This window comes from Pyxicephalus adspersus, chromosome 8 (genome assembly GCF_032062135.1).
Source record: "Pyxicephalus adspersus chromosome 8, UCB_Pads_2.0, whole genome shotgun sequence".
Taxonomy (NCBI): domain Eukaryota; kingdom Metazoa; phylum Chordata; class Amphibia; order Anura; family Pyxicephalidae; genus Pyxicephalus; species Pyxicephalus adspersus.
The window spans coordinates 36,983,315-37,009,151 of record NC_092865.1 but is presented as its reverse complement, the minus strand read 5'-3'; the positions used below and the strand labels follow the sequence as shown (position 1 = coordinate 37,009,151).

The window sequence follows — 25,837 nt, the reverse complement described above, 5'->3', positions numbered from 1 at the left end:
ATCAAATACTGCTTTTTCAATGCCATTTACTTAAAGTGGGGAAAAACCTTAAAAATAAAAAATAATGTGACCAGGTAGGCCATTATTGCAGAAAGGACAGAAAATGTTCCATCTGCAATAAAATAACCTTACCTGTCTGATTTCACTGCACTCACCTGTCTTTGCTGCGTCAGGGTGGCGCCATCTTTACCTGAACTTCCTATTGTTGGATATTGAGACATATTGTTTGGCCAGACTGGAATGATGAAAACTCTCACGCACATTAATTAATTACCCAGCATATCCCAGCAGCCCACACTGAGCTTGTGCATGTTCAAAGTATTTTAGGTAGAAGGTTGTGCAGAGGCAGGTAAGTATGTTTTATTTCAGAAAAGTGAGAAGATGCCCTTAAAATAGATTTTCCCTGCTCTTCAATCCACAGGAATATTTCCTGGGGGGACAGTGATTTAGGCTTAGTATAACTCCAATTTTTTGCAATTTTAGTGAAATGTCCACTTAAATATAATGTTTGGAACTAACAAAAAAAAAAGTTTTGAATCTAAAGCAAGCCTTCCTTCTGTCAGTGTTTACAGATACCTCAAAATATTGTAATCTTTCCACTTGTGCATAGCTTTCCAATTCAAAATTGCTAAACAAAAATTTGCTTCAGCCTTCCCCCAGAGACCATTGTGAAAGATGCCACTCTCTTTTCTGTCCAGAGGAAGTGGTTGGGTATAGAGACAAACCTGTTGAGTTCGCCTAGGCTTCATGTTTTTTGGTAAAGGAAGTCCTGGTTTCATATGGCCCCTGAATCAGATAAGAAGGCTCCACAGTCATGTACAGGGGCTGAAAAGTAATTGGACAAATTAAAAGCTGAAAATAAAATGCTAATTTCTAATACTTGGTTGAAAACCCTTTGCTGGCAATGACAGCCTATAGACGTGAACTCATGGACATCACCAGATGCTGGGTTTCCTCCTTTTTAATGCTCTGCCAGGCCTTTACTGCAGCGGCTTTCAGTTGCTGTTTGTTTGTGGGTCTTTCTGTCCGAGGTTTAGTCTTCAACAAGTGAATGCATGCTCAATTGGGTTCAGATCAGGTGACTGACTTGGCCGTTCAAGAATATTCCACTTCTTTGCTTTAGTAAACTTCTGGGTTGCTTTTGCTGTATGTTTTGGGTCATTATCAACAATTTTGTATGAGAGACCACAAGCAGCCTACAGTGGGGTTTTGTATAGACTTTACAGATTACCTAGTACTGTACTCCTCTTACATGGATGATAAACTAAGCAGTATGATGAAACTACATCAGTCTCCCAACATGCATTTCAGGATTTAGCTTTGAATTTTTATACATTCCTTTTCACTTTTGTTGTCATATTTTTGTTTAGTTCTGTTTGTGACAAATAAAAACAAATTCAACAAATAGTCTAAAAAATAAAATTACTTTTTTACTTGATATTGAAATAGATCCAGTCTTTGCCTGGTATGAAGAACATTCCTAAAATCTCCTGTCTATACACATGACCTCTGTCTTGTGGCCTGATTTACAGATCACACTCACATCTTGTAATTACAGTGCTTAACATGCCGGCCCATTGCTTAGTTGACAAATTGCTGTCAGGAGTAACAATGGTGGCCGCCATCTCCTGATGGTCTGAATAGTCATTGTGTGTACTGCTTCTTGTTCTCTACCTCCTAATTGTTATCCCCTTAATATATACTAAGAGGGTGTATTGAGAATAGCATACTTCAATGCAAATCCTGTGTTTATTTTTCTGCCAGATATTAAAAATCCATGTTAAGCTTCCTAACATCAACTATATGTTTTGCGTTAGGTGTTCACAATCTAAATAATATAAGCTAAGCAGTGTAGCACTTTTAGCTGTTTATTACTGCTTACATCAAGGCTGTCAAACTTGTGTTGAAGACCAGAATCTGTCCAATGAGCTAGTATCATCCTGCTGTGCTCTTCTCCATAGAGCCTATAGTGTCTTCCCCTTTTGGTTGTTCATTGATCCACCAGGAAGGATTGATGAATGACATTAGGGGACTATTCTACATATGCAAGCATTTCGTCAATGTTCGTCTCAGGTGACAATCCTCTAGTGTGTGTACATGGCTCAAGAATAAACATTTTGGTGCATCTCAGAAATTTAGCAGAAGGAGGAAAGAGCTAGGGATTTAAACTTGAAATGTTTATCATGTTTGCTTTACCCAATGTAACTTTTAATAGAACCCATGTATTGATGCCTACATTTGAGAATATCTTTGGAAGCAAAGCTGAATAGACTTGTTAGCTTTCTTCCACATTAAGAACATGACCTTCTGTCCTGGTATGTATTGCTCTTGAATATATTTTTCTTGAATTCATACATTAAAAGTTGTAGTGCTTCCATCATTATCAGCATGATCCTCAGCACTAACACATCTTAGACTCCCAGTGGATCTGCATGTTTTCTGTGTGATGTGTTCACAGCTAAATCCAGAATAATACACAACTGCCCCCTGCCTTATGATTTCCTGCTAGTGTCATTAACACCAGAGACTTGGCAAGGCTTCAAAAGAAAACACAGCTTAACCACAAACACAGGAACTCATCGGCAGTCGTTGGGATCCATTTAAAATTTTACACTAGAGCGGCACCGCTGACTAATGGAAAAACTAGCTTGTATTCATTTAATATACCGAGAAATGCTAGTTTATGAATGCATAGATGGGTTCTAGGCCTTGCAGTGCTTCCTTTGTGAGCGCATTGTTAGTACGTGTTGCATACCATAGCTGCAAGTGATAAGTAAATCTATGTTTTGGAAAGGAAAGTAACTGAATTTTTTTACAGCAAAAGAAAAAAAAACATGCATAGAAAGACTTCAGGCACCCCTCTTAGGTCTATTTTGTTCTTGAGTTTTGCTCTTTAAATTCATCTGTTTTGATTTAAATGGGTAAAAAAGCCAAACCTTTCAATTAATAAAGTGATTGGTCAAAGCCGATAAAAAAAAATCTGGAAAAAAGTCAATAGACATGGGTGGAAATGTTTAGATCATTCCATCTGGTCATGTGATTGAAGAAAAATGAGACTCTGTGTTAAAGCCTGTTTAAAAGAAGTTCGATCTTAATATTTTATTTATATATATACTTTTCTATTGCAAAGCTATTGCTAAACACCTCTTACAGAATGCATTAGAAGCTGCAACAAGTCAGAATTTCCTGGCTGGAGGACATCCAGTATCTTCTAGCTCTTTTTTTTCAAGCTTGACTGTTCTTGGCCTGCCACCTTTCTTTTATTAGAATATAGTGCTTTTAATGATCGAGGCTCTGCATAATGCAGGGGAATTACCACAGCTTCCCGACCTTGCCAGTCCCTCCCACCAGCCATGATCTGCCTGCAATGCATAGATGAGCACAAATGTCTACTGATGACATCACAGTGTGCAAAATAAATTATTTAATGAAAATGGTGCTTAATAATTTTCTAAGCAAATTAAACTGGAGACCTTGCACTCATGTAGCAGAACTAAACCCTAGGGATACTCACCTGTCCCAGTCCGGTCACCACCATCTTCTGCATTCTTCTGGATTCTCTGCCTCCTTGATTAGGCCAGCAGGGATGACATAACTCATGAGCAGGCGTGTGGGAGGTCATCCAGTCCCGGCATCCGCAGGGGAAGCTGAGGTTTCGGGGTATCCCTGCCAACTAACATTCATGCGCAGCCCAGTAGTTTGACAAAAGTTTTCTTAATCGACTCAAAAACTGATGGAATGTCTTCCTGCGTAGTGGGAATGCTGTATTGGTATTATTCAGAGTTTAGAATGTGGGACTTTTCAAAGTTTGTTTAAAGAATATTTTTGAAAAATACAACAAGAGAGTTTCTGGGGAGAGCCTCTGACTAGTTTCAGTTTTTTGGAGAATAAATGGTGAATTTAACCCAAAAAGATTTGGTTTGCTGACCAAGTCCAGGAAATATAATTGCTGTTTTATCATGAAAACTTTTATCTTTTGTATTATGTTGGGGAATAAGCAATTTCTAGGAAGTCTCTTGGGTTTTTTTGATCTGAGCATTTATGGGAAAGGCTTCAAATCATTTACAATGTTGGTCTGTAAACTGTATTTGTAGTTGTTTTTTGCCATTCTGTTCTGAATCTAGGGAACCATTTTATCAAGTATCTCATAAATCCATGCATGAAGTTGAACTTTAATGCCAGGTTTGGGGTATCTGCTTTGCAAAAAAGGTATTCTAAGATGTCAGTGCTAACATTATGCAACATTTGGATTGACTTCATTAAGTAGCTGCTCCTTTGCAAGTAGGACCACATGGGAACAGTGTGTACCATCTGCTTGGGTTTGATTCAATGTTTCAATCAGAAAGCCACTGGGAATTATATGAAAGTCTGGGAGCAACTTTTATGGAACTGGTTTAAAAGGGATAAAAACAACTAAGGTTTGGAGGAGTTTCTTCTATGTGGGGTTATTGGGCTGTGCCATGAGGACAGTTTGTTATCTTTTGTGTTCTGTAAGAAAAAAAAGGAGTTGATGCTTTATTGTTTTATGAAATGTTTATTTCCCTAACACAAGGAATTGCCATGATACTGATGGTAGTGTATGCATAACTGATCAAGCTTATTATTTGATTGTACAGATTCTGTTATGTAAAATGGGAGAGAAACATTTCTCCTCCGAGTCGTTTAGCAGTTTGTGAAATCTTTTGGTCTGATTCAGAGATAATACTATAAACCTGCCTCTAAAAGCCCAAGAATTAATATTTTTTTATGCCTTAAAGAGATGGGATCACCATTTCTTATGGCATTTTAATGCAGCTGATACTCCACCTGGTATGTTCATCCAATTTTTCTTTAAACTGTGAACTTGTTTTGGGGTATTTAATTCCATCCATTTTGCCTATGATCCTGGACAGCTTCAGTCTCTGCAGTAAAGGTCATGTCCGCACATGATGCTCCTAATATTATTCTTTAATGTGGGGATACTTTTCTTTAGGAGTTGAGTAGTGCAGACTTTTTGTTACATTGATGATTTCTTGCATTTTTTTGTCTTCTTCTGTGACTTTCTCACGCCCTTTGGTGTAAAAAAAAAAGTGATCAAGGGTTATCTCCTCTCTTCCTAAAGTATAACTGTGGCCAGGCAATGGACATTTAAATATTTACATTACCAGGCAGTAATTAAGCTTTAAAGCGATGCTAATATTAGGTATCATGCAATAACTAATACTGTGTAAAAGGTCAGTATAATTTATTATTCATACTAATTTTCCTGGCTGTATTCACTGAATGAATGGAATTTTACTCCTGACTTCCTCTAGTATGCAGTTTGCAACTAAAATCATCATCATTATAATATTTTTATATATAACGAATATACTCACTAAAAAAATATTATTTATATGTTGTCCTCTGTATGCATTTAAGGGAAATTGACACATACAAAATTAGAATTCACTTTGAAATTTATCCTACTTTTCATTTTTCTGCAGCTTAGTCTGAAACAGAAAAAAAATTCCATTCTAATATTACAGTGGGACATTCCCCTATTCAGCTGGTTGAAGCTGTGCTGGCAACTGTCATGGGGGACATTGACAACACTGAGTACATTTTTTTATTTTTATTCCTCTGTTTGTTTTCATCAGCCTGGCAATTTACAACAATTCCCTAATAATAATTAAAAGTTTTGCTAGAAAAGACTTTATTTATACAGTGAGCTCCCCAGCCCCTTTTAGCCGGATGCACCACCCAGCACTTTTCAGTAACCACCTGGCTGGCTGTTTTGGGTGGTTGCTGTAGAGTTGGGTCACAATACTGGGGCTGCCACCCGGCTTAAAAGCCATTTCTGTGTTGAACACTGGTACAGGTACATACGAGATAGAAACTGTAGGTTTGCTCTTAAGTTGAATTTGTATGTAATTCAAAACAGGTACATTATTTTAATAAATGCATATAGGATGGATGTTTGTATCAACATATTATTAGACAGCGTAGTGTCAGTTACTGTATGAAATCCTCACGGTGAGATACTCACAAACAAAGCAAAAAAAAAAAAAAAAGCCTCCATCCTTCACACAAGGGAGCAGGAAAGCCCCGTTGGTATCTAGGAGTCTTCTGTATGTCGAATGTTCTTAACCCAGGGACTACCTGTATACACAAATAAGTTTGACACTTTTATAAAGTGATCATCTGCTGAAAAAATTGCAGTTTTTTTTTTTAGCAAGATTGCAACTTATACTGTTGAAAGATAATCACAAATTAGGTTAGGTATGTTATTGCTGTCAGTCTCTAATTGGTATATAATAAATGAGAATTCGAAACAAAAATGTTAACAGAGAAGTCGCAACCTGTTGTTTGATCACCACTTCTCTATATATATATATATATATATATATATATATATATATACATACATAAATTGCATGATCTATCCTGATCTGACTTAATTCAATGTGCAAAGTGCAGTTTTACCTACAAGAGTGTTACAATGCATTTGATAGGAAGCCCGCTGGAAGCCGGTTATCATATCAAGAATAAGGATACATCTTGTTCAGCACTCTTAGTCCTGTCAGTACCATAACTTTGTCAGTAATGCAGGAGTGCGCATCATGCCAATCATTGAAATGTATGCTAACATAATTATGGCTGTTTTGCTACATGATTTACATATGGCTTAGCAGTAAAGGTTTGTAGAAGAAATAGCTCTTGTGTTCTGAGCTGATAAGTGGTATTCATTTAAACAATGCAAACAATTTCACCACTTGGATGTGTTATAAGTGTCTTTACACAGGAATGCAAGGTAAAGCCATGTGTTGCCTTTAGTCCCCCCTTATCTATTTTCATATGTTTATCTTTCTTCTCCCCTTTGCTCCCTGCAGCTGCCAGGAGCAAAGATAGACAGTCCTGTGCAGAGTCACAGCTAAAGCTGCGTACACACGTGCAATAATTCTCGTTGGAAGCAAAAGACTAATGACTGTTCATCCGATAACCATTAACAAAAAAAGTGAACGACGACAACAATGAACGAGGATTGCCGCTGGAAACGAATGACTGACTCAGTGGATCTGATTGGGTGACGATTGTTCGCAATCTTTTGTGTGTACGGTCGTTCAGTGATCGTGAATGGTGCTGCAGTACACTTTCTCCTTTACATGTCACTTCCTGCATCTCTCAAACGATCGTATCTAGCGTGTGTACATTATTGGTGGATTATATTTGAACCATTGTATCGTTACAGCATGTACAGAATTGTGCACAATACGATCATTCAAAAATAATTGTCCATATTCGTTAGTCGTTCATTTTCTAACGACAATTATTGCACGTGTGTACCTAGCTTTACAGAGTTTAGGATTTCCTTCCCCATGTGACAACTCAGAGCCTATCACCAGGTCGGCGCTTGTGAGTAACCTTCCCCATCCATACCCAGACATACTGAGACGGAAAAGCTCTTTAACAGCACAAATAAATAAATAAATAAAAAAAAGGAAAAGCTTCTTTCTGAGCAGGTTTTTGTACCCAATGGCTAAACTGAAAAGTTAAAAAGGGAGAGCAAATTAAAGTAAACCTAGTTTTGCTCTGCACGGGGAATATTGCTTCTTGCTATAAGGCTTAAAAAAAAATTCATCATCTGCAATTAATAATTATTCAATAAATTAGTGAAATTGTATGTTCAGACGTATAACTTCAATCTTTAGGCTGCTTTTTTGTGACTAGTTCCATGCAGTCTAGTGTGTGTTATACAAAAGTCATACCAAGGGACCAGAATTGTTGGAGCATGACCAGTTTGCTGTTTAGAAATAGAATGTATTTGGGATTGTGCCTGATTACAGGAAAGAATACTAATATGAATGTTAGTATTGCCTGAAAATGTATCTTCTTCTTTGAAGGATTTTTCTTGCATTTAAACAGAGCTTGGTATATACCTGTAAGCACTCCAGTTTTGAAACATGTTAAAAGCTTTCAATGTATTAATATTAATGTGAGCTGATGGTGGTCTATCCAGTTTTTATGTTAATATTTTCTTTGTGTTATTGTTTTTTAAACAGACAAGGGTTACATTTGTTGACTTGCTGGGGTTGTATCCCACATTTTTCCTTTCAGTGTGGAGGCTGATTTTACAATTCTGTCATTTGTTGTGAATAAAAGGCATTATTTAACTATTGCTAGATTGTGGTACTTGCCAAGAAAAGTTTGTTTGGAAATGACTGCAAGAATAAGGCGGCACTGTGCCAAGTTAATCCGTAAGCTTTATTTTGACCCATCCTTGACTCTCAGAAGGGTGTCGATGCTAATCCCTATTCACATGGGTCTTTTAAAGCTTGGTAATTCCTCACTCTGTGACTTCCTGGTACTTAAAGGTCTGAGGTACATATTTATTTCAGTTCTGTATTCTTCCTACCAAAAATACTGTTCTCAGATCAAAATGCCTATTATAGGTGATCCACAAAGCCTTTCCTTTAAAGAAATTACACAAACATAATACCAAAGTTTTTTTTTTTATATTTTACTGTGCTATTAAAGAGCTTGTCGGTCTGCATAGCTATGTACCACTGTGAATATTTTGGTGTAGTTAATGTGCAATTGCTGTGACTCCAGTGTCCCGTGACTCGTGACTGTTTAAAGTCTTTATCCAGTCAGAAGAACAATGGCTCGTCCTAACATATGCCCTAGTGTAGAGATGATCACGCACACTACAGGCTCTTCTCCACATTTCCACTCCAGTGGATGAGCGGATTCTCTTGACCCCCTCAACAGGGTGATCGAGGAGACGCCGCCAGTCCAAGCTTCCCTACTGCATAGGCATTGTGCGAGCGGGCTACTTTGCCATGCTCAGACAAGCAGCACAAAAGCCTCTCTTTTGTTTGGCTCAACAAAGGCACAACAAGTGTGACACAATGGCAGAGTCTTATGACAGAAAGGCCAGACTGTGTGGGGCATCGTACTTCTTCAGTCCTGCTAAGAACAGTGAAGTTGCTGCATCTATTTGGACTGAACCGTAACCTATGAAACAGTGTTTACTTCAGTAATAAACATCTTGTATGCAATTACACTAACTAATTGTACTTGTTTATTATTAAAGTGTCACTATAGGCTTAAAGCAAAGCAAGTATTTCTGTACTATGTTTTAAGCTCTGTCTGGTCATAACACCCAGTCTTTTTCAGAAATACTTTTGTATTGTGTATTATTGTCTCTATTGTAATTTTCTTTTCAGTGGCCAGTCGACCATGGATTTCACTCACTCATTAATTAACTGTTGTTCCACACATTTGCTGTTGGCACTTGGAAACAACATTTTCTCTAAAGTTCTGTATGATTTTTCTTTGGACAAACATGGTCATATGCAGTAATTATCAAGCAAAGGCAGTGCTCAGTTTCAGCTTTGCCTGTATAGCTTCACACAGCTCCTCTTTGCATCTCATTTCTGAAGAAATTGATGAATGTATTGAATGGAAATGTCCTGCACTTTGCAGACCAGGTTGGATGCTTTTACACCGTTGGCTCAATATTTATCAGTCAATAATTGTCTGTGTAAGGCCCCTTTCACAATTGTGATGGAAAACCATGGGGTTAGCTGCTATTATGCACCTAGGAGCAGCAAACTTTACCTTTCTTAAGAGGAAGAAAGCAACCTCATGGCCAGAAGGAACTCGTTCCAGTGTATTGGGAGTGTGGTTGAGCCTGCAGTAAAATACCACAGTCAAACATCTGAACCAAAGTCAATTGGGCAACTATATATATATATATATATATATATATATTTATATATATATATAATGTGGAAAGGATCTGCCACATTAAATATTAATAAACAATACTTCATGTTGCAGACCTGTTTCTATCTATCTCTCTGTCTATCAATTTATTTATCTATTGTTACCTCATCTATATCTATAGTTACCCATTTGAATCAGTTTGAGATGATGTGAAAAATCCCCCTTACATTGTGACGCAGGGAGTCGTACTGCAGTCATCTGCAAGTCTGAAATGGCCCTAAGAATGATGAGGATGGCTTAGGGACACTACTGTTTGAACATTTTCAGAAATACTAACCCTAATTAAAAACAAAACATTCATAACTGATTAAAGACCTACTGCTTTAAATTCCAAATCCCATAAAAGGACTCTGAACTTCCCCTCATCTCTCTCTTACATTCACCTTCAAAAATTTTTAATGAAATATTTAGCTGCAAAACGTTATTGTGGCTTGCATTTTTAATTTTTGAGCATTTATACTTTTGTGTGTAATATTTAATGATATACATTGTGATAAGCAATACTAATATATTATTATTTTGGGGAATTAGAGAAGGTTTAGACCTGCTTTAGGATCGAGCTATTCTGCTTACCTCCCAGTGGCTGTGCCAACTCCTTTCTCTATGGGGCTGGGAGAAGCTACATGTGGGGCCCCCCAGAGGCGGAAGTTCCCTGGCACTAGGAGGCAACCTCATGGCTATTGTGAAGAAAACCTAAATATTGAATTCAAGGATCCCATTTACTCATACCAGCGCTTGTCTCCGTGCATTTGGTTTCCATTTAAAATGAACGTCCTACAATGCAAAAGTGTGTTTTATCACTAAAAAGCACAGCACCATGCTTCTGCAAATGCACATAACACTTCACTTGCTTCTGGATTCGAAAAGCTCCTTTCTTTGTAAAAATCACAAGACCAGCCTCTCCTTTAATCACAAACAGTCCTCAGCAGCATTATGGAGAACTCACCGAGGGATTTTTCTGTAGTTATCATTTCAACCTACTGTTGCTGAATGGGAGATAAATTGGTATTGTTTGTTTGAATTTTTAAAATTGCATGTGCATTAAAGCAGAATCTTACATAGCTAGTTTATTATTTGTCTTTATGTTCCCATACCCCTCCATTAATAAAACTATTTTTTTTTTTTTACATTGTCAGAAATGTTTGGTTGTCCTGGATGACAGCGCTCTATATTTACACTCTCTTTTTCACTCCACATGAGACGTCTATTTTTTGGTTAGGAATGAGCATACATTTGATACCAAGGATTGCTATGTATCCTTTTTATGTTACCAGCAGTATTTTGGTTCTGTTACCTTCAGTTTTCTCACACAGGTGAAGTGTCGTAGGTCTCTGATGGATTTTATCTCCCCAAACACTGTATTTTGTGGTCAAGTTTCAAGTGGTGTGATAAAATGTGATAATACCTTCACTGTGTATGTGGTAACACTTAATTCTCACTTTGAGTTATCCGTGACATTAATACTAGTCTGTCTGTCAGTCTGATACTCAGGAGGGTTTACTTTATACAGCTTTACTTCTTCATCTTCATGCACTCTTGCAGTATTTGTGTTTAGGAGGGAGTCTCGTGTTTTTAAATTTATGCCAGGTATTTTATTGCCCTCTGAAAGCAAAGATGTGCTTCTGTTTGTGTCATCCTTACATGAAATTAGGGCTACATTGTCATGTAAGGCTAGAAAACTTGACATTTGTCACTATTGCTGCAGTTCTGAGCCTAATTTTTGCTAGAACACTCCAGTTGAAGGGAAGAATTGTATCAAAGTCCAGAAATTGCATGTAATTAAGAAGCAATTCTTACAGTTTGCAGCATTTCCAAAGTAGAACTTTGTCATTTCATTCTTTAGGGGTTTGAAAAAAAGTTGCTCTTCCCCCCCTGAGCTGTACTCAACAGGCAAGTTTCTCAAGCTTCAGTTTTCTGCTTGGTTTCACTTAGTTTATTTGTAAGGGCTTTTTATCCATAGTCCTATTTCAAGAAATGGTATATGTTCTAGTGAACAAGCTTATTCCAAAGTCCACCATTCTGCATCTTGGCTCTCTAACCATGATACCCCCGCCAGCCACCTAGGTATCCTCTTTTCACTAAGCTCTGTAAGCAGAATTTTACTAACACAGTCAGTGCTACTTTTAGCTGCAAAGTCTTTAATTAGCTGTTTGTTTGCTCATGTTAGGCTAGTGCACCCTTCTTTTTTTGTGGACAGCCCGAGGACTGTTGTGTTCATGAATGATCAATGATAGAAAACTGAATTTATTTTGTAATGTAATGTTTTGTGCATATTTTATTTCTTCATTATGGACAAGGCAAATAGAAAACACATGTTTTAGATTTCATTTTTTAATCAGTCAAAAGTAAATATTTCAAATTAAAAGTATGGTCCTATTGCAGAATGCACAGGCAATGTCCTTTCTGCACAGTCACAGCTAGACCTGTAGGTATGTACAAAAAACCATTGACTCCTACTCTCCTATTTATGGTACCTCCTTTCTCAATTTCAAATCCTTTATTTTTATTATGCTAATAATTATCCTCAATAACTATTGAAAGCACATAATGTAAATTTCATTGCCTTTTAACATTATACACAAAGTAATATTAGTAAATCAATATAAGTAAAGTAAAAAAAATAGTAAAATAGTTAAATCCTTAACTACCTCTTTAGATCCAGATTACAGAAATTTAGAAACAAACATAAAAACATAGTTAGCAGTGTTTGATATGGGTTGAAATTATATGTGAATGCCTAGTTTTAGAAGCACCTAACACTTTTGAGGCAACCACTTATTGGCCTGTAAACTTTCAGTAGAGTACTTTATTATAAGTATAATTTGTAGAATGTAAAATGTTAACATTTACCATTATTTCATTTATTTACTTTACATTTGTGAGATTTAATTTACATTTTTCAGTTGAAGCCGGTACAGTTTTTCCAGCTCCAGATATCCAAGACTTTTTTCTGATGCCACATCCATGGCCAAAAATACTTTTAAAAAAAAAAAAAATATTATTATGCATTATCAATTATATCTATACAAGGAAGGATTTTTCCTGAATGCAGGAAAACATGACAGGGGCGCTCATCTGACCCCACTCAAAGTTTGGGGTATAGATATACTTCTAGTTTAGTTTATAATAACGGTGTAGGCTTTCTTATGAAATATGTATGTGTTCCTCTTCAAGCCTTCATACACTTTAGTTGTTTGAATATTGGTATTGCTCCTAGTTACAGTTAGGTCTATAAATATTTGGACAGACAGCTTTTTTCTAGTTTTGGTTCTATACATTACTGCAATTAATTTTAATGAAACTTTAATTCAATAGGTTGAACAAAAATATTGCATAAAAATGTGAAGAGATAAAGCCTTTTTTTTAACACAATTACTATATTTCAGAATATTTCATTGACAATTAAATATTTCATATTGTCAGGTAATTGGACAGTTGACTCAAAGGGTATTTCTTGGGCTGGAGTGGGAAATTCGTTTGTTATGTCATTATCAATTAAGCAGATAAAAGGCCTGGAGTTGATGTGAGGGGGTTTCTTGTATGTGGAAGATTTTGCTGTGATCAGACATCATGGGCTGCATCAGGCTGCAACATAACAAAACTGAAAAAAGGGAAGAGGTCTTTTTCTGAAGGCACTGTTCATATCATCAAAAATGTGAGCAGGAATTCACAGTTTATAATTTTTTGTACATATTTATAGAGGTGGGTACCATATCTGCACAACATCAAGCACTCTTCAGGATATAATAAGATAAGGTGGGGCTTTGTTTAGTTAAAGGTACCTCAATAAAATCTGGTGCTTTGCATTTGTACCCATGATTGTAGCCCCACAGAGATAGCTAGTAGGTTTTCCAATCTGGATTGGAAAAATGGTTCCCTTTATACATGAGGTTCATTCTCTGGAGCCTTAGTTCAGAAGAGCAAATTGATCATATGGACTTACCTACAGCATCTATATATTTTTGCATGAGTTTTACAGGTGTAATAAAGGTTTTATTATTGGTAAACTCCATATCAAACTTAACTTAAACGGTCATTACTGTGTAGTATGTTTCAGGAGGAACTAGGACTGCAGAAATGTAATATAATGAAGTGATTCAAAAGCAAACTTTTTGTCCTCCTAAAAATACAACTTCCTGTTTGAAAGCCTATAGAAAACACCTTTTAAGATAACTAAAGATTTCTAAACTTCTATATTATTTAACTCCAAAATCAGCTTTTCACGTAGCTACTCACCTTTCTTGTTCCTCCATCCAATAAAGTAAGTGTAGGTCAGTGTGCTGTAAATAGGTGTATGAGACTGGTGTGGTGTGACTATGTCTGTGCAAGGACACTGCATTGGGTGATATTTACGTACTAGTAACACTGCATCACTTGACAAAATGGGCTTAATGCTATTACATGGAGTATGTTTAGCCATACCCATATTCACATATATGTTAGATATATATGTATTTGTCTTGTCATCAAATGTTCTCAGAAGGGTCACTGCCTGCGCATCTTTGAAGATGAGCAGCCATAGGGCTGATTAGTAATACATTTCCCCTTTATTTACTATATTCAATAATCTAAACAATTACACTTAAGATTGATACAAGTTAGTTTTAATATACACACATTTTAAGCATAACCACTACTCAGATCATTTGCTTTGTAAGTACTATTTGTAAATACATAAATATATACAATTATTAAAAAGCGAGCTGTGTATATTTGAAATATCATGCTGTAGTGCTGTGTTCTAGCTCTGCAGACATGGTTGTCAGTATGACAAGTCAAATGTCTGTTCAGACTCCTTTGTCACATTGTAACCACTTGAAGTGTCATGTTCAAGAACACAGCATCTATAAAGCAGATTAGCTATGGCTCCCTTGTGTATTGTTTGAGCTTTCTGTATCAGCAGGATGGGCTCTCAGTGATGCTGGGATACACACACCACTCGCTCTTTTTAGGCACCAGACAGTCACTTCATCAGCCTTCTTTTCACACCTCTCTCTCATTCACTGCTTGCTGGATAATTCACTTCTACTCATCTTACTTACCTGTCTGCACACACATAGATATTCTACAAACCATAGGTAGATTGTACCAACATTTTCCTATAGTAACCAAATCACCTGTGCAAATAATGATCTGATGACCGTATTAGGAGAACCATTCATGTCTGCATTTTACAGGAATCTGAATATGCAGTCCTAATTATAATTGTGTTTGCAAAAAAATGCCATTTGCTTCACTCTGAGCCTGACACTACAGTTTTCATTCAAAAAGATTGTTTTATTAGGTTTTAGAAATACATACAAAAACAAATCTAAAACAAATGTAACGCAGCAGACAAAATAAACTGGGGAACCCTGCAAGTAGGATCTAAAAAAAGACAAATGGTACAAAATACATACAAAGGACTTGACCAGTGGACTTGGTTAGATTGCAGTTGTTTTTTTCTTTTAGCTTTACAGATATGTCTGTAGCTTTCTCATACAAAGCATCTTCTGTTAGAAGCAACCTTACTTGCAGTAGACGTTTAGGCCTGGTTTACACAACTGCACTGTGAAACAAGGTATATATGCTAGGTGCTGTTCATTTGGAGGCAATACACCTGCACGGCATCTAAGAAAAGAATGTGTTTATTTTGAATGCCATTTTATGCAATGCCTGATTACGATTTAAGTAATAAATCATTTCCTCCTTAAAGGATAACTGTGCTTTTAATGTGAAGTACAAAAAAAAACCAGTGTCTGCATTCTTCTTTACAAACGCAAACATTCACATATTAACTGAAAAATGTTTCAAGATTTTGTTTTCCTTTAAATCTCTGAACTAATATTTAGTTGTATCCTTCTTTGACCCCAGCTCTCATCTGTTTTTTTACCTTAACTGGAAAGTAGACCCAGGTCCCATTGTTGTACTAGGGGACGGGGGACTGATGTAGACCAAGAGCCTGTGCATTTGTGCACATCTAAATTGTTTACAGAGGAGGACTCGAGCTGGGAACACAGCTGGCCACTATGAAATGTTATAAGACCATGGAGATCACATACACAATTGATATGCGGCTGTAATTGCTGTTTTTGTTATGGTTATCATGTTATTGTATTGTAATGTGGTTTTAGATTTATTTGTATAATATATTAAAGTTTTCTGGCATTTTAACAATGTCGTGTACACTTTGATGCTTTAGGAGTCCCATGAATTATTGTGAAGATGCAAAGGCAAATCCCAGAAACGGAGTACTATTTCTTTGCTACAGGTGGGGGCAATAGATATCTACCACATCTGTACAGTGTAAATCCGACCCCATGGTTTATATAAGGGTACAGTAGTAGTTTGAGGAGCTTGTTTACAATAAGGACAGATAGATTGGGTGTAATGGACTAAAACTCAATTAAACGAAATTTCAAAAATATTAAATTATTTTAAATTAAATTGATTAAACAAACCATTGCAATAAGCAAAATGTTGAGATTGTGCATGTTCACAAGTTTGCATGCCCTTAGTTTCTAATGCCTGTTGCCACCTTTAGCATCTGCATGATGGCATGCAGTCTTTTGTGATAGTTGTGGATGGGGCCCTTGGTTTTCTCAGGTGATAAAGCTGACAATTCTTAGCAATATCCTTCCAAATCCCAAAAATTCTTGTTTTGTTTGGCATGGACTGTACGTTTTTTTTTTTTTTTTTTACTGTAGCCACTGAATGGTTGAATACTCCAGTATTTTCTCCTAACCCTAGAACATCAGAGATACACCCCTATGCTTCACGTCTTTTCCATACAAAACATTTATGGTTGTGACCATATAGTTCAATTTTGATCTCATCAGTATAAACAACTTTGTTCCAGGAAGGGGCTTGCCTGTTTGGCATATTGTAACTGGTCTATTTTGTGGTGTTTGCACAGCAAATGCTTTATTTCTTGCAACATGACCCTGCAGCCCATTTTTGTCCACGTACCTCCCTGTTGTGCATCCTGAAACCACAGCACCAGTTGTTTGCAGAGAAGTCTTTATTTCAGCTGAAGTGACGTGGAGTTTTTCCACATGTCAACAAATTTTCTTGTGGCTTTGTTTGTGCACTACCTACAAACATGTTTAAAACACTTTTCCTGATTTGTATGGTATCCAGCAAAGTTGGTGCAGCTCTAATTTAATTTAAATTGACTACTTATACACAGATGTTGATTGCAATCGAAGTTCGAGGCCTGGACACTTTCCCTAAATTACTTATAACAGGAACCTATATGTGTTTATTATCGGCCTCAGCATTCACTTTTGATGGGTAAAATTTTTGTGATTTTGGTTAACATTATGGTTTAAAAAGGACACACACAATTATGTGATAATACATATTTATCACAAATGTTTGCTTTGTCTGAGCATACTTTCTAAATAAAAGGAACATTTTCTGCACCATAACTCCTATTTTCCAAACAATGGCCAATATTTCACAAATTCTGCAGGAAACCATAAAGTGCTTCTACCTTGGTAGATATAAAATGTCCATATCTTGTACCAATACCAGAAAATTCCAAGTGCATTAAATGTGGTACAACTAATTTTTGATGTATCGTAGGACGCACAAATGTGAAGGTTTGATTTTGATGAGGCTGTCATATTGGTGATCTTTATCAGTCTCCTGTACAATATCTCCTGTATGATTTTCTTCTTATTGATGCTCCCAGCCTCTAACAACTATAGAACGCTTGACCATGCAAAGTCTCTGCCCATGACCATTCTGGATCATATCTTCAGTCTCTAATCATCTCCTGTTGAATTCCTTAACCGTGTTCTGTAGCATTACATTTGTTGACCACCATGTGCAGCCAATTGCAACAATAATATAAAACACACCTTTTATTCCCCCTTAAACTAATAGTAATGTTAAAAATAATTTAAAGTCCTTGGGATAGCAAGCCCCCTCTGAAATAATTTATAGTTTATTGACGTCTGCTTGTGACTTTTTGCTCTGTTTCTGACCTGCATTTAATGTCCTCCTAAGCTTTTTTTTAAGTTCAACTCTATGGGAAGAGAAGTGGTTGTTATGCAAACAAAAGCTAGTTGGCACAAATCAAAAAAGTGGAACTGAAGCCTGTGCATGTGGGTGAATGTTTCTCATACGGTACAAGTATACATAGCTTGACTGCACCTTATGACAATTGCCTTGTTTAATGAACTCCTTCACCACTGCAACCCCCACTCTATCCTCTGTTGCATCTTCAACTGGTCTTCTTCCAGATTTGGAGTCTTTGACTTCCATTTGGTGCTTCTTTTCAAACTTGCCTACCCATCTTATTCTGTCTCTTAAAACCCTCACTACTTCCCACCACTCCATATCCCCCCCTTCTATTGTATGCTGCTTCCCCACCTCTTAGATTATAGGCTCTTTTGGGCAGAGTGCTCTCTACCTCCTTTGTCAGAGTCTGTTTTTGTCTGCCCTATTTAATGTACAGCACTGTATATTATGTTGGTATATTAAAACTGTGTAATATTATTATTAATAATAATAATAATAATAATAATAATAAAAAGTGCTGATAAGCAGATGGGAGTGTTTATAATGAAAGATTTGCATATCTTTTTTGTATTGTCAGCACTTCAAGCAGCAATTATTGACTCATTTGTAAATCGTTTAGTTGAGCATAATAAGAACATTTTGAAGGAAATTTTCTATTTTGCTGGTTTAAGCAGCAGTAAATGGGGATCATTATTAAATTACATGTTAAATACCTGTCTGATGCCAGCTTGCCTGATAAGGTTAACACACCATGTTGGTAAGATCTTAAGTTTCAAGATTATTCATAGATGTGTCCATATGTTTATGGAAAAAATAGGTCTTCTTAAAAGGATGTATACATAGCCTGCTTATATTTTATGTCACGGACAAAATGAAAATCCAGGCACATCTTCAGAATCAATATACAAATACCTTACAAAGTAGACGTAGTTGTTGGAAGAAGACCACAATGGATAAAACAATAACGATAGTGCACTAAATAAAGGATGCCACCTGTTAGTGGTCAGTTTTCTGCTTGACCCAAAGTGACCAGGATGTCACAAAATTATATGTGAACAATAAACAAGTAGAATTTTGTTTCTTCTTCTTACAGATAAGTAAAATATTTGCCAGAGGTTCCAGTACTTAAATATATTTATTAGAAGGACTCATGAGGTCTAGTACATGAGTGTAACCATTTATACACCATGATACAGATCAGGTCCCTGGGGGATACACAGCCATGTTCTGTCCTGTCCATTGCTCACATTTGTAACCTAAGCAAGGGAAAATGTTTGTTGTTTTTTTTTTTTTTTTACTTTCTAAAAAAAAAATAGGTCTGAAAATTGGGTCCTATAGCTTCTGAAATGTTTAATACTCCTCCTCTGATTGCTTCTTATAATCAATGCCATTCCAGGACATTTCTTTTACTCTAAAAGCTCTGAGACCCTTACCAGTGAATGTCTTTTGGAACGTGGAGGGCAAGGGAAAAGAGCACTGGTGTGAAGAATTCTCATCTGACACAATATGTTTCTGGCAGCAAATCATTTGCTCAGAACTTGAACTAGAATTTTATCTTCCATTAAAACTTGCTAATCTGGTGCCAGATGTTTGATCTTATGGTACAGCTCTATGACCAAAAGTTTGCATACCCTTAGTTCTTCCTACTATATATTGCCCTCTTTAGCATCAGTGATGGTATGTAGTTTTTTTTAATAGTTGTGGATGAAGCCCTTGATTTTCTCAGGTAGTGTAGTAAAAGCCTCCAGTTCTGTTAAATGTTTGTTTTATTTGAGATCTTCCCAAAGTGTTTTAATGAATTTGAGGTCAGGAGACTGTGATAGCCACTCCTGTGCCTTCACTGTGTTATTATTTTAGTTTTTATTTTAAAAAGTCTTTATTTTATTTGTAAATACCCTTTAAATACTTTGTACTATAATCACTATTTTGATGAAATTTAAAACAGGGTGATTTATAAAATGAATGTATATACATTAATACTAAAACTGATCAATATAAATACAGTGTACCCCTTTTTTGTGACCCAACTCTTCAGTAACCACCAAAAAACAGCCGGTGGTTACTGAAAAGTGCTGGGTGGTGCACCCAGCTAAAAGGGGCTGGGGAGAACACTGAAATAATTACTTTTTTGAACTATGGGTTGCTTACAAAATAGGAATTTTAGAAATGTATTTAGACAATTTATCAATCTAAAGCCTTGCTTGTAATCAATATATAGATTACTGTATCATAAGTAAAGACTGGGGTTTTAAATTGGCCCATAGCACAGATGTAAAAAAAATTCTCTGATCCGTTGGGGTATTACAAGTATAAGAAGTATCATTACAAAACAGTACCAGCAAATTGTTTGCTATCTGTATAGTTCTGCATTGATTATTTTACATCCAGAGAAATGTGTGCTATATTGATTCCAAGAATTATTATTGTCTTTGGTGGGAAAATGTCGGTATTCATACCTCTAGTGGTTACATTCTGTCCTCACTCCTCTGATTAATGCTTTGTGTCAATTATTTACAGACCCTGCCTTACTGTGGAAGTTCCCAGAGGATTTCTCTGACCAGGTCAGTAACATCACAAGGAGGTTTGAATTTGTTAACATTAAAGCCCCAGCGAGCACTGCTGGATGTAATGATGTGTACAGACCTTTGCTACTTGCAAAATCTCTGGGCAGCCAGGAAGAATCCTGGTTTCTGAGTGTAGTACATAAACAACTTTGTGTCTTGTAAATTTCTAAATTTGACCTCTTTACAAAATTGTGTTCCCAGCAGAATCAATGGCAAAATAATAGCATCAAAAAAGGCTTCAAAACAATAAACAGCACATGTAGAAGTGCAACCAATCAGAAATCCATTGACTGATCTCAGACTAGAAAATGAAATAAATAAATGCTGTGGCTACAGAACTTGCTCTTTCCATTTTCCTTATTGAATTTCAATGTATATTTGTTTTCCCTTTTAGTGTATAAATATTTTAAATCATCCCGTATTAATAAAAGAAGAGTTAGGCTGTGTACACACATGCAATAATTTCACGATCCTTTCCAATGACAAACGACTGCATGATGCAGGAGTGGGGAGGGGAAGAACGGCGGAGCGGCACCCTGCTGTGCTCTCTCCCCTTCACGTTCATTACAATTGTTTGCCATCCGTGGATCCACCAGGACAGTCATCTAGACGAAGAGCATTGTACACGCCAGGTTCTCATTTGATATCAGCCCTGAGGCTATTATCGGATGAGTATCATCTGACGTGTACATAGTCTTAAAACAGATATTTACATGAATAAGTATAATCTGTAAATATATTTAATTATTTTTGACTACTTTACTTCCTTTTGAAAACATAATTTGGGAAGAAAAATATTATATTTATTTTACAGCATAATGAACTTTAAACATTTGCATGTGCTGCACCTACTTCACACTTTTCTACTTGATTTCTCTCGCATAGGAGAACATTCTTAGCTTCATGTCAGTTTCAGTTTTCATGATATCTAAACTTGTCAATTATTAAGGAAACCCCGACTTAGTAAATACAAAGCACCTTGTAGTACCTGCTACCATCCAGTGAAACCACTTTCCTAGTTTGGATCTTTGTGGTACAGTACTTGTTTCTTACATGCATAAATGCTTGACATAGTGATTTCATGTTTATCTTACAAAACAATTTATAGTTCCAAAATACTTTAAGATTCCATTATGTGATCAGAATATTTATCTAGTCATTTTACGAAATAAAGGATCAGGCAGGTGATTACTGCAGAAAAGGGTAGACGATGTCCCTTCTGCAATAACCCTACTTACCTGCCTCAATTATGCCGGTAAAATGGAAAGGCTGAACTGCGCATCTTTATATTTGATTGCTAGAGAATCCCGGCTTTCTTTGCATGTTCTGTGTTGGAATGTTATGTTATCTCAGCAGAGCAAATACCAATGGCCAAAGATCGTTTAACAAATAGTAAATCAAAATGCAAAACAATGCGTGGAAAAATGCTAATCAATTGCTGCTCATCAAAAGCACAAGTTTTTTTTTTTTTTTTTTTTATCAATAATCAGCGTGACCACCTTTAAAGCTGAAGTTTTGGCAATTTCAAAGTGGAAAGACATCACCAATGATCTTGTTATGCAATTATTGCTGCCCAGCATACTGGGAAAGCCTATAGGGCCATTTCAAACAATATAAAGTCCATAAGTCTGCAGTAAGAATGATTATTCATAAATAGAAAACATTTTAAACAGTTGTCAGTCTTACCAGGAGGGAACATCACAACAAATTCACCCAAAGGTCAGACCGTGCAATGCTCAGACAAAAAAGCAAAAAGTCCAACAGCTCCATCTCAGACTGTACAGGCCAGCATGTTAAATGTTAAGGTTTATGACAATACAGTTAGAAAAGACTGCCCAAGTATGACTTGTACAGGAGTGCTGTCAGGAGAAATCCTATTCTTTTTAAAAAGAACATGGGATCAGGTATTAGATTTAAAAAGTTGCATTTGAACAAACCAAATACTTATGAATCAATGTTCTGTGGACAGATGAGGCAAATGTGAAGATGTTTGGTCATAATACACAGTTCCACATTTGGCAAAAAAAATCAAACACAGCAAATTGGCACAAATACTTCATACTGTCTGTAAAGCCCACTCGTGGAGGATTGATGATTTAGGCTTGTTTTGCAGCCGTGTGACCTGGACTCTTTTTGCTCACTGTGTCCAACATGAACTCCTCTGTATAACAAAATTTGTCAAATATGGGGTCATCTGTGCAACTGCTAAGGCTTGGCTGAAATGGGGTAATGCAACAGTACAATGATTTCAAGCACACCAGCCAATCTAAAAGATAATGCCTGAAAAATAAAAAAAGTGGAAGTGTTGTAATGGTCAAGTCAAACAAAGTTCAGGCCTCAACCCGATGGAAATGCTGTGCCTGAGAGTTGTGTATTAACAAATGCCCACAAACCTCAATGAACTGAAGCAATGTTTTTAATGACAAATGGCCCAAAATGTTAGAGATTGATAGTCATACAGAAAATTATTTTCTTCATTGTATCGCAGCTAAACGTGGTTCCACAAGCTGTTGAATCATGGGGTGCACTTTATCACACATGGTTTCTCTATTTTGGGTTCATATTTGACAAAATAAATAATGACAGAATGGAATCTGATGTGCTGCTCTACACCTGAGGTTAGACTTTTAGATTTTAGAACCTGATACGTGCCAGAATTTTGTACCCACTTCTTCTGCATTTTGTATTATTTATCTCATTTTGTCTTATCTTATTTTGTTAAATGTCATGTGTTGTTATTCACTTGAAGTTGTATTTACCCTTTTTTAAAAATTGCCAAGGACCAAATGATTTTTTATGTCCTTATATGGAAAACCTTATAATAAAAAGACTGTGTATTATTTTTTCCTTTTAAATATGTGGATAGATCCTAAAATCCTGTCATCAAAACTTTGATTTAGGCTTTGTTCACACTTTGTGTGGTGTAATGCAATACACTGTGCTCCGTGTTTCACATAGTGTGCGATATGCAAGAACCATGGACATTGCAAAGAAATCAATGTCTAGTGTTCCTATTTGCAATTCAGTGTAGTGTGTTGTAGCACAAATTCTGTCCATTGAATGTGCTCAGTCTGACAATAAATTGCAATACCAGTAGCTGTGCATTGCAGTATAATGCATGGCAAAGTACATTCCTATAGTGTGAACAAAGCCTTAAACCATAGTCTATATGGTTCATAGCTGATCACGAATATACATTTCTTATATTTAAGTTACTTATTAGGATAAAGAACATTTAGTAATTTTCTTAACATGTTACCAGTACAGATTATTGGGGTGCACTAATGAGATAACATCAGTGCTGTCTCTTCATCACTGCTCTGTGTGCAGGCTTGGGGATAGGGCCACGATGCCCTATACTTACAGCTTTTTTTGTCTTCTGGGTTAAATGATGCTGTATCAAAGGAAAGTTACTGCAGGGGACAGCTCCAGATTAAAGTTAAGTATTGTATCCAAAGCTGCTACCAGGGGACACTAAAAGAAAAAAAAAATAGCCAGGAGGTTGTCTACAGTATCTGTGAAATAATAGGAATGCTGAAACCCAAAGTACAAAATGAGAGATATTTTACATGTGTATCTGCTGGTCTGTGTTATCACTGGATTTAAAATAAGATTTGCAATAGGAGTTTAAAAGTTTTATCTAAAAAATGAGTAATTTTATAGGGGCAGGAAAAGTTAAAAGCAATATGGGCAGTTTAAACTTGAGCTTTGAATGCAGTAAGCAGCTAGCCATGCAATACGCATTCAGCCATTTACATGGGAACATTTGTAATTAAGGGTTGTGTAGAAAACAAAAAAAATGTTCTGTTTTTTAGTACCCGTCAGAGTACCAGTTCTGCATTCCGTCTATTTCACCTGCTTTGTTAGCTGTGGCACGTGTGACATGTGTATTGAAGACACCCAGGTCTTTATCACTTAATCTGGGGTTAATGAATACATCTGTATTGGTCTTTAAGGGGTAATCCTGTTTCCTAATTTTCATCTTCATTTCTTGCAGCTGAAGTGTTTGTGGATACTTTGGTAGCTGAGATGATGATCTTATCAACCATAGTCATTCTGATTTGTATATTTCTAATAGCTGGTGCCTATTAGTTCACTTCCACAAAATTTTATAAAACGCTTACAGTAGACAGAATCAAGAATAATTATACCTTTTCTTTTTTAAATCCACGATTAAAGATTGGGTAGAAGTAATCGTGTAGGGTCACTGTTTGTGGTGCAGTTAATTGTGTGTAATCCATTCAGAATTACTTGCAAGTAAATTGTCTTTGTTGTACTGAAGGGTTAAAAGAGAAGGTCGGAGATTAGGAGGAAAAATGGTTTCTCTTTTGCTGGAAGGGTATTTTTTGGAAGTCTAACCAGCATATGGCACCAGCCAGGCTTCCCCCCTCCCCAACCAGGCTCTTTTGGCTGCCAAGGCCCTTTTGTTTGAGGCCCATTGTTACCAAGACTTATTGACAGTTGTAGAACGCAGCTCAAGACACGAGGGACGTCTCCCACCTCGGGGAGAGGCACAAGCATGGATTATGGAAATATGAATTGATCTTTAAGAGAAGGGCTCTCCTCTGTTCTGCAGAAATACAATGAAGTGGGGGAGAAAAAGGCTGTGACTCAATGTGCTCACTAAGAATGGGTTGGGAGCTCGCCCTTCCCAGCTGTTGGCAAAAAAAAATACTGCGTTTGTACTTTGGGACTTGTGAAAATACAGAGGGATAATGAAGCTACTTGTTAGACATATTTTGAAATAATGTATGCAGCAGTGTTTAATCCCCTTACATCCAGGCAATGCTTTAATAATGCAGAGGATGTTACCAGCAGGACTCAAGATAAAGTCTGACAATTTTACTTGTGGGAAAAGCAGCTAATGTATGTGGGATTGACTATTGTGAATATGTATAGATGAATGGATATTTTAATAATTTTATTATTTATTGATGCAAAGTATATTAGGTCTGAAACAGAGGCTGTCTGCTGCAGCTTTTTGGATCAGCGCGTTTTCCTTTGTTATTTTTCTCTAACAAGTCAATTCCTATTACTGTTTTTTATTAACACTAAAATGTGTTTTTCAGCATAATATCTCCACTAAAATTGCTGGTTTGTTTTCCCACCCATTATCCACTGATGTATAGAATTGTAACCTTATGATTTTTAGATTTGGTATGACTTGTGTTATTTTGTATTGCCTCTCATTGAATATGCTGTGTTGCTTTACTTGTCCTGGGAGTCTGTACATTGCACGTGTTACAGCTTCCTGTACTGGCCAAAATCTGATGGACAAAACGGAATAATGGGACGAGGCAGAGCTTCAACAGTGGACAGAGACACATAAATGTAATGTCACATAACCTACACTGTTGTATATTGTGTCCTTGAGATTCATGTATCTGTGACTCCATAATTCTTTCATGAAAAATATAAAAACACTTTGTTATGTGTGGCTAATAATTATCAACTAAATCTAGACTCTTGCAGAAAAATAAACTGTATTTATACAGCAATTACTCGTAAACCGGACT

The 25,837-nt window shown here is 36.5% G+C and overlaps 1 protein-coding gene across 4 annotated transcripts in view; it reads left to right on the top strand.

Moving 5' to 3' along the window:
• The window catches only part of DENND1B (DENN domain containing 1B), a 121,274-nt gene that overhangs the window by 13,354 nt on the left and 82,083 nt on the right, over positions 1–25,837 (top strand). For all 4 annotated transcript variants that reach the window (XM_072420046.1, XM_072420047.1, XM_072420045.1 and 1 more), the window contains exon 3: positions 20,275–20,318. In XM_072420046.1, coding sequence (XP_072276147.1) covers positions 20,275–20,318 — 44 coding nt within the window. The remainder of the gene's footprint in view (positions 1–20,274; positions 20,319–25,837) is intronic.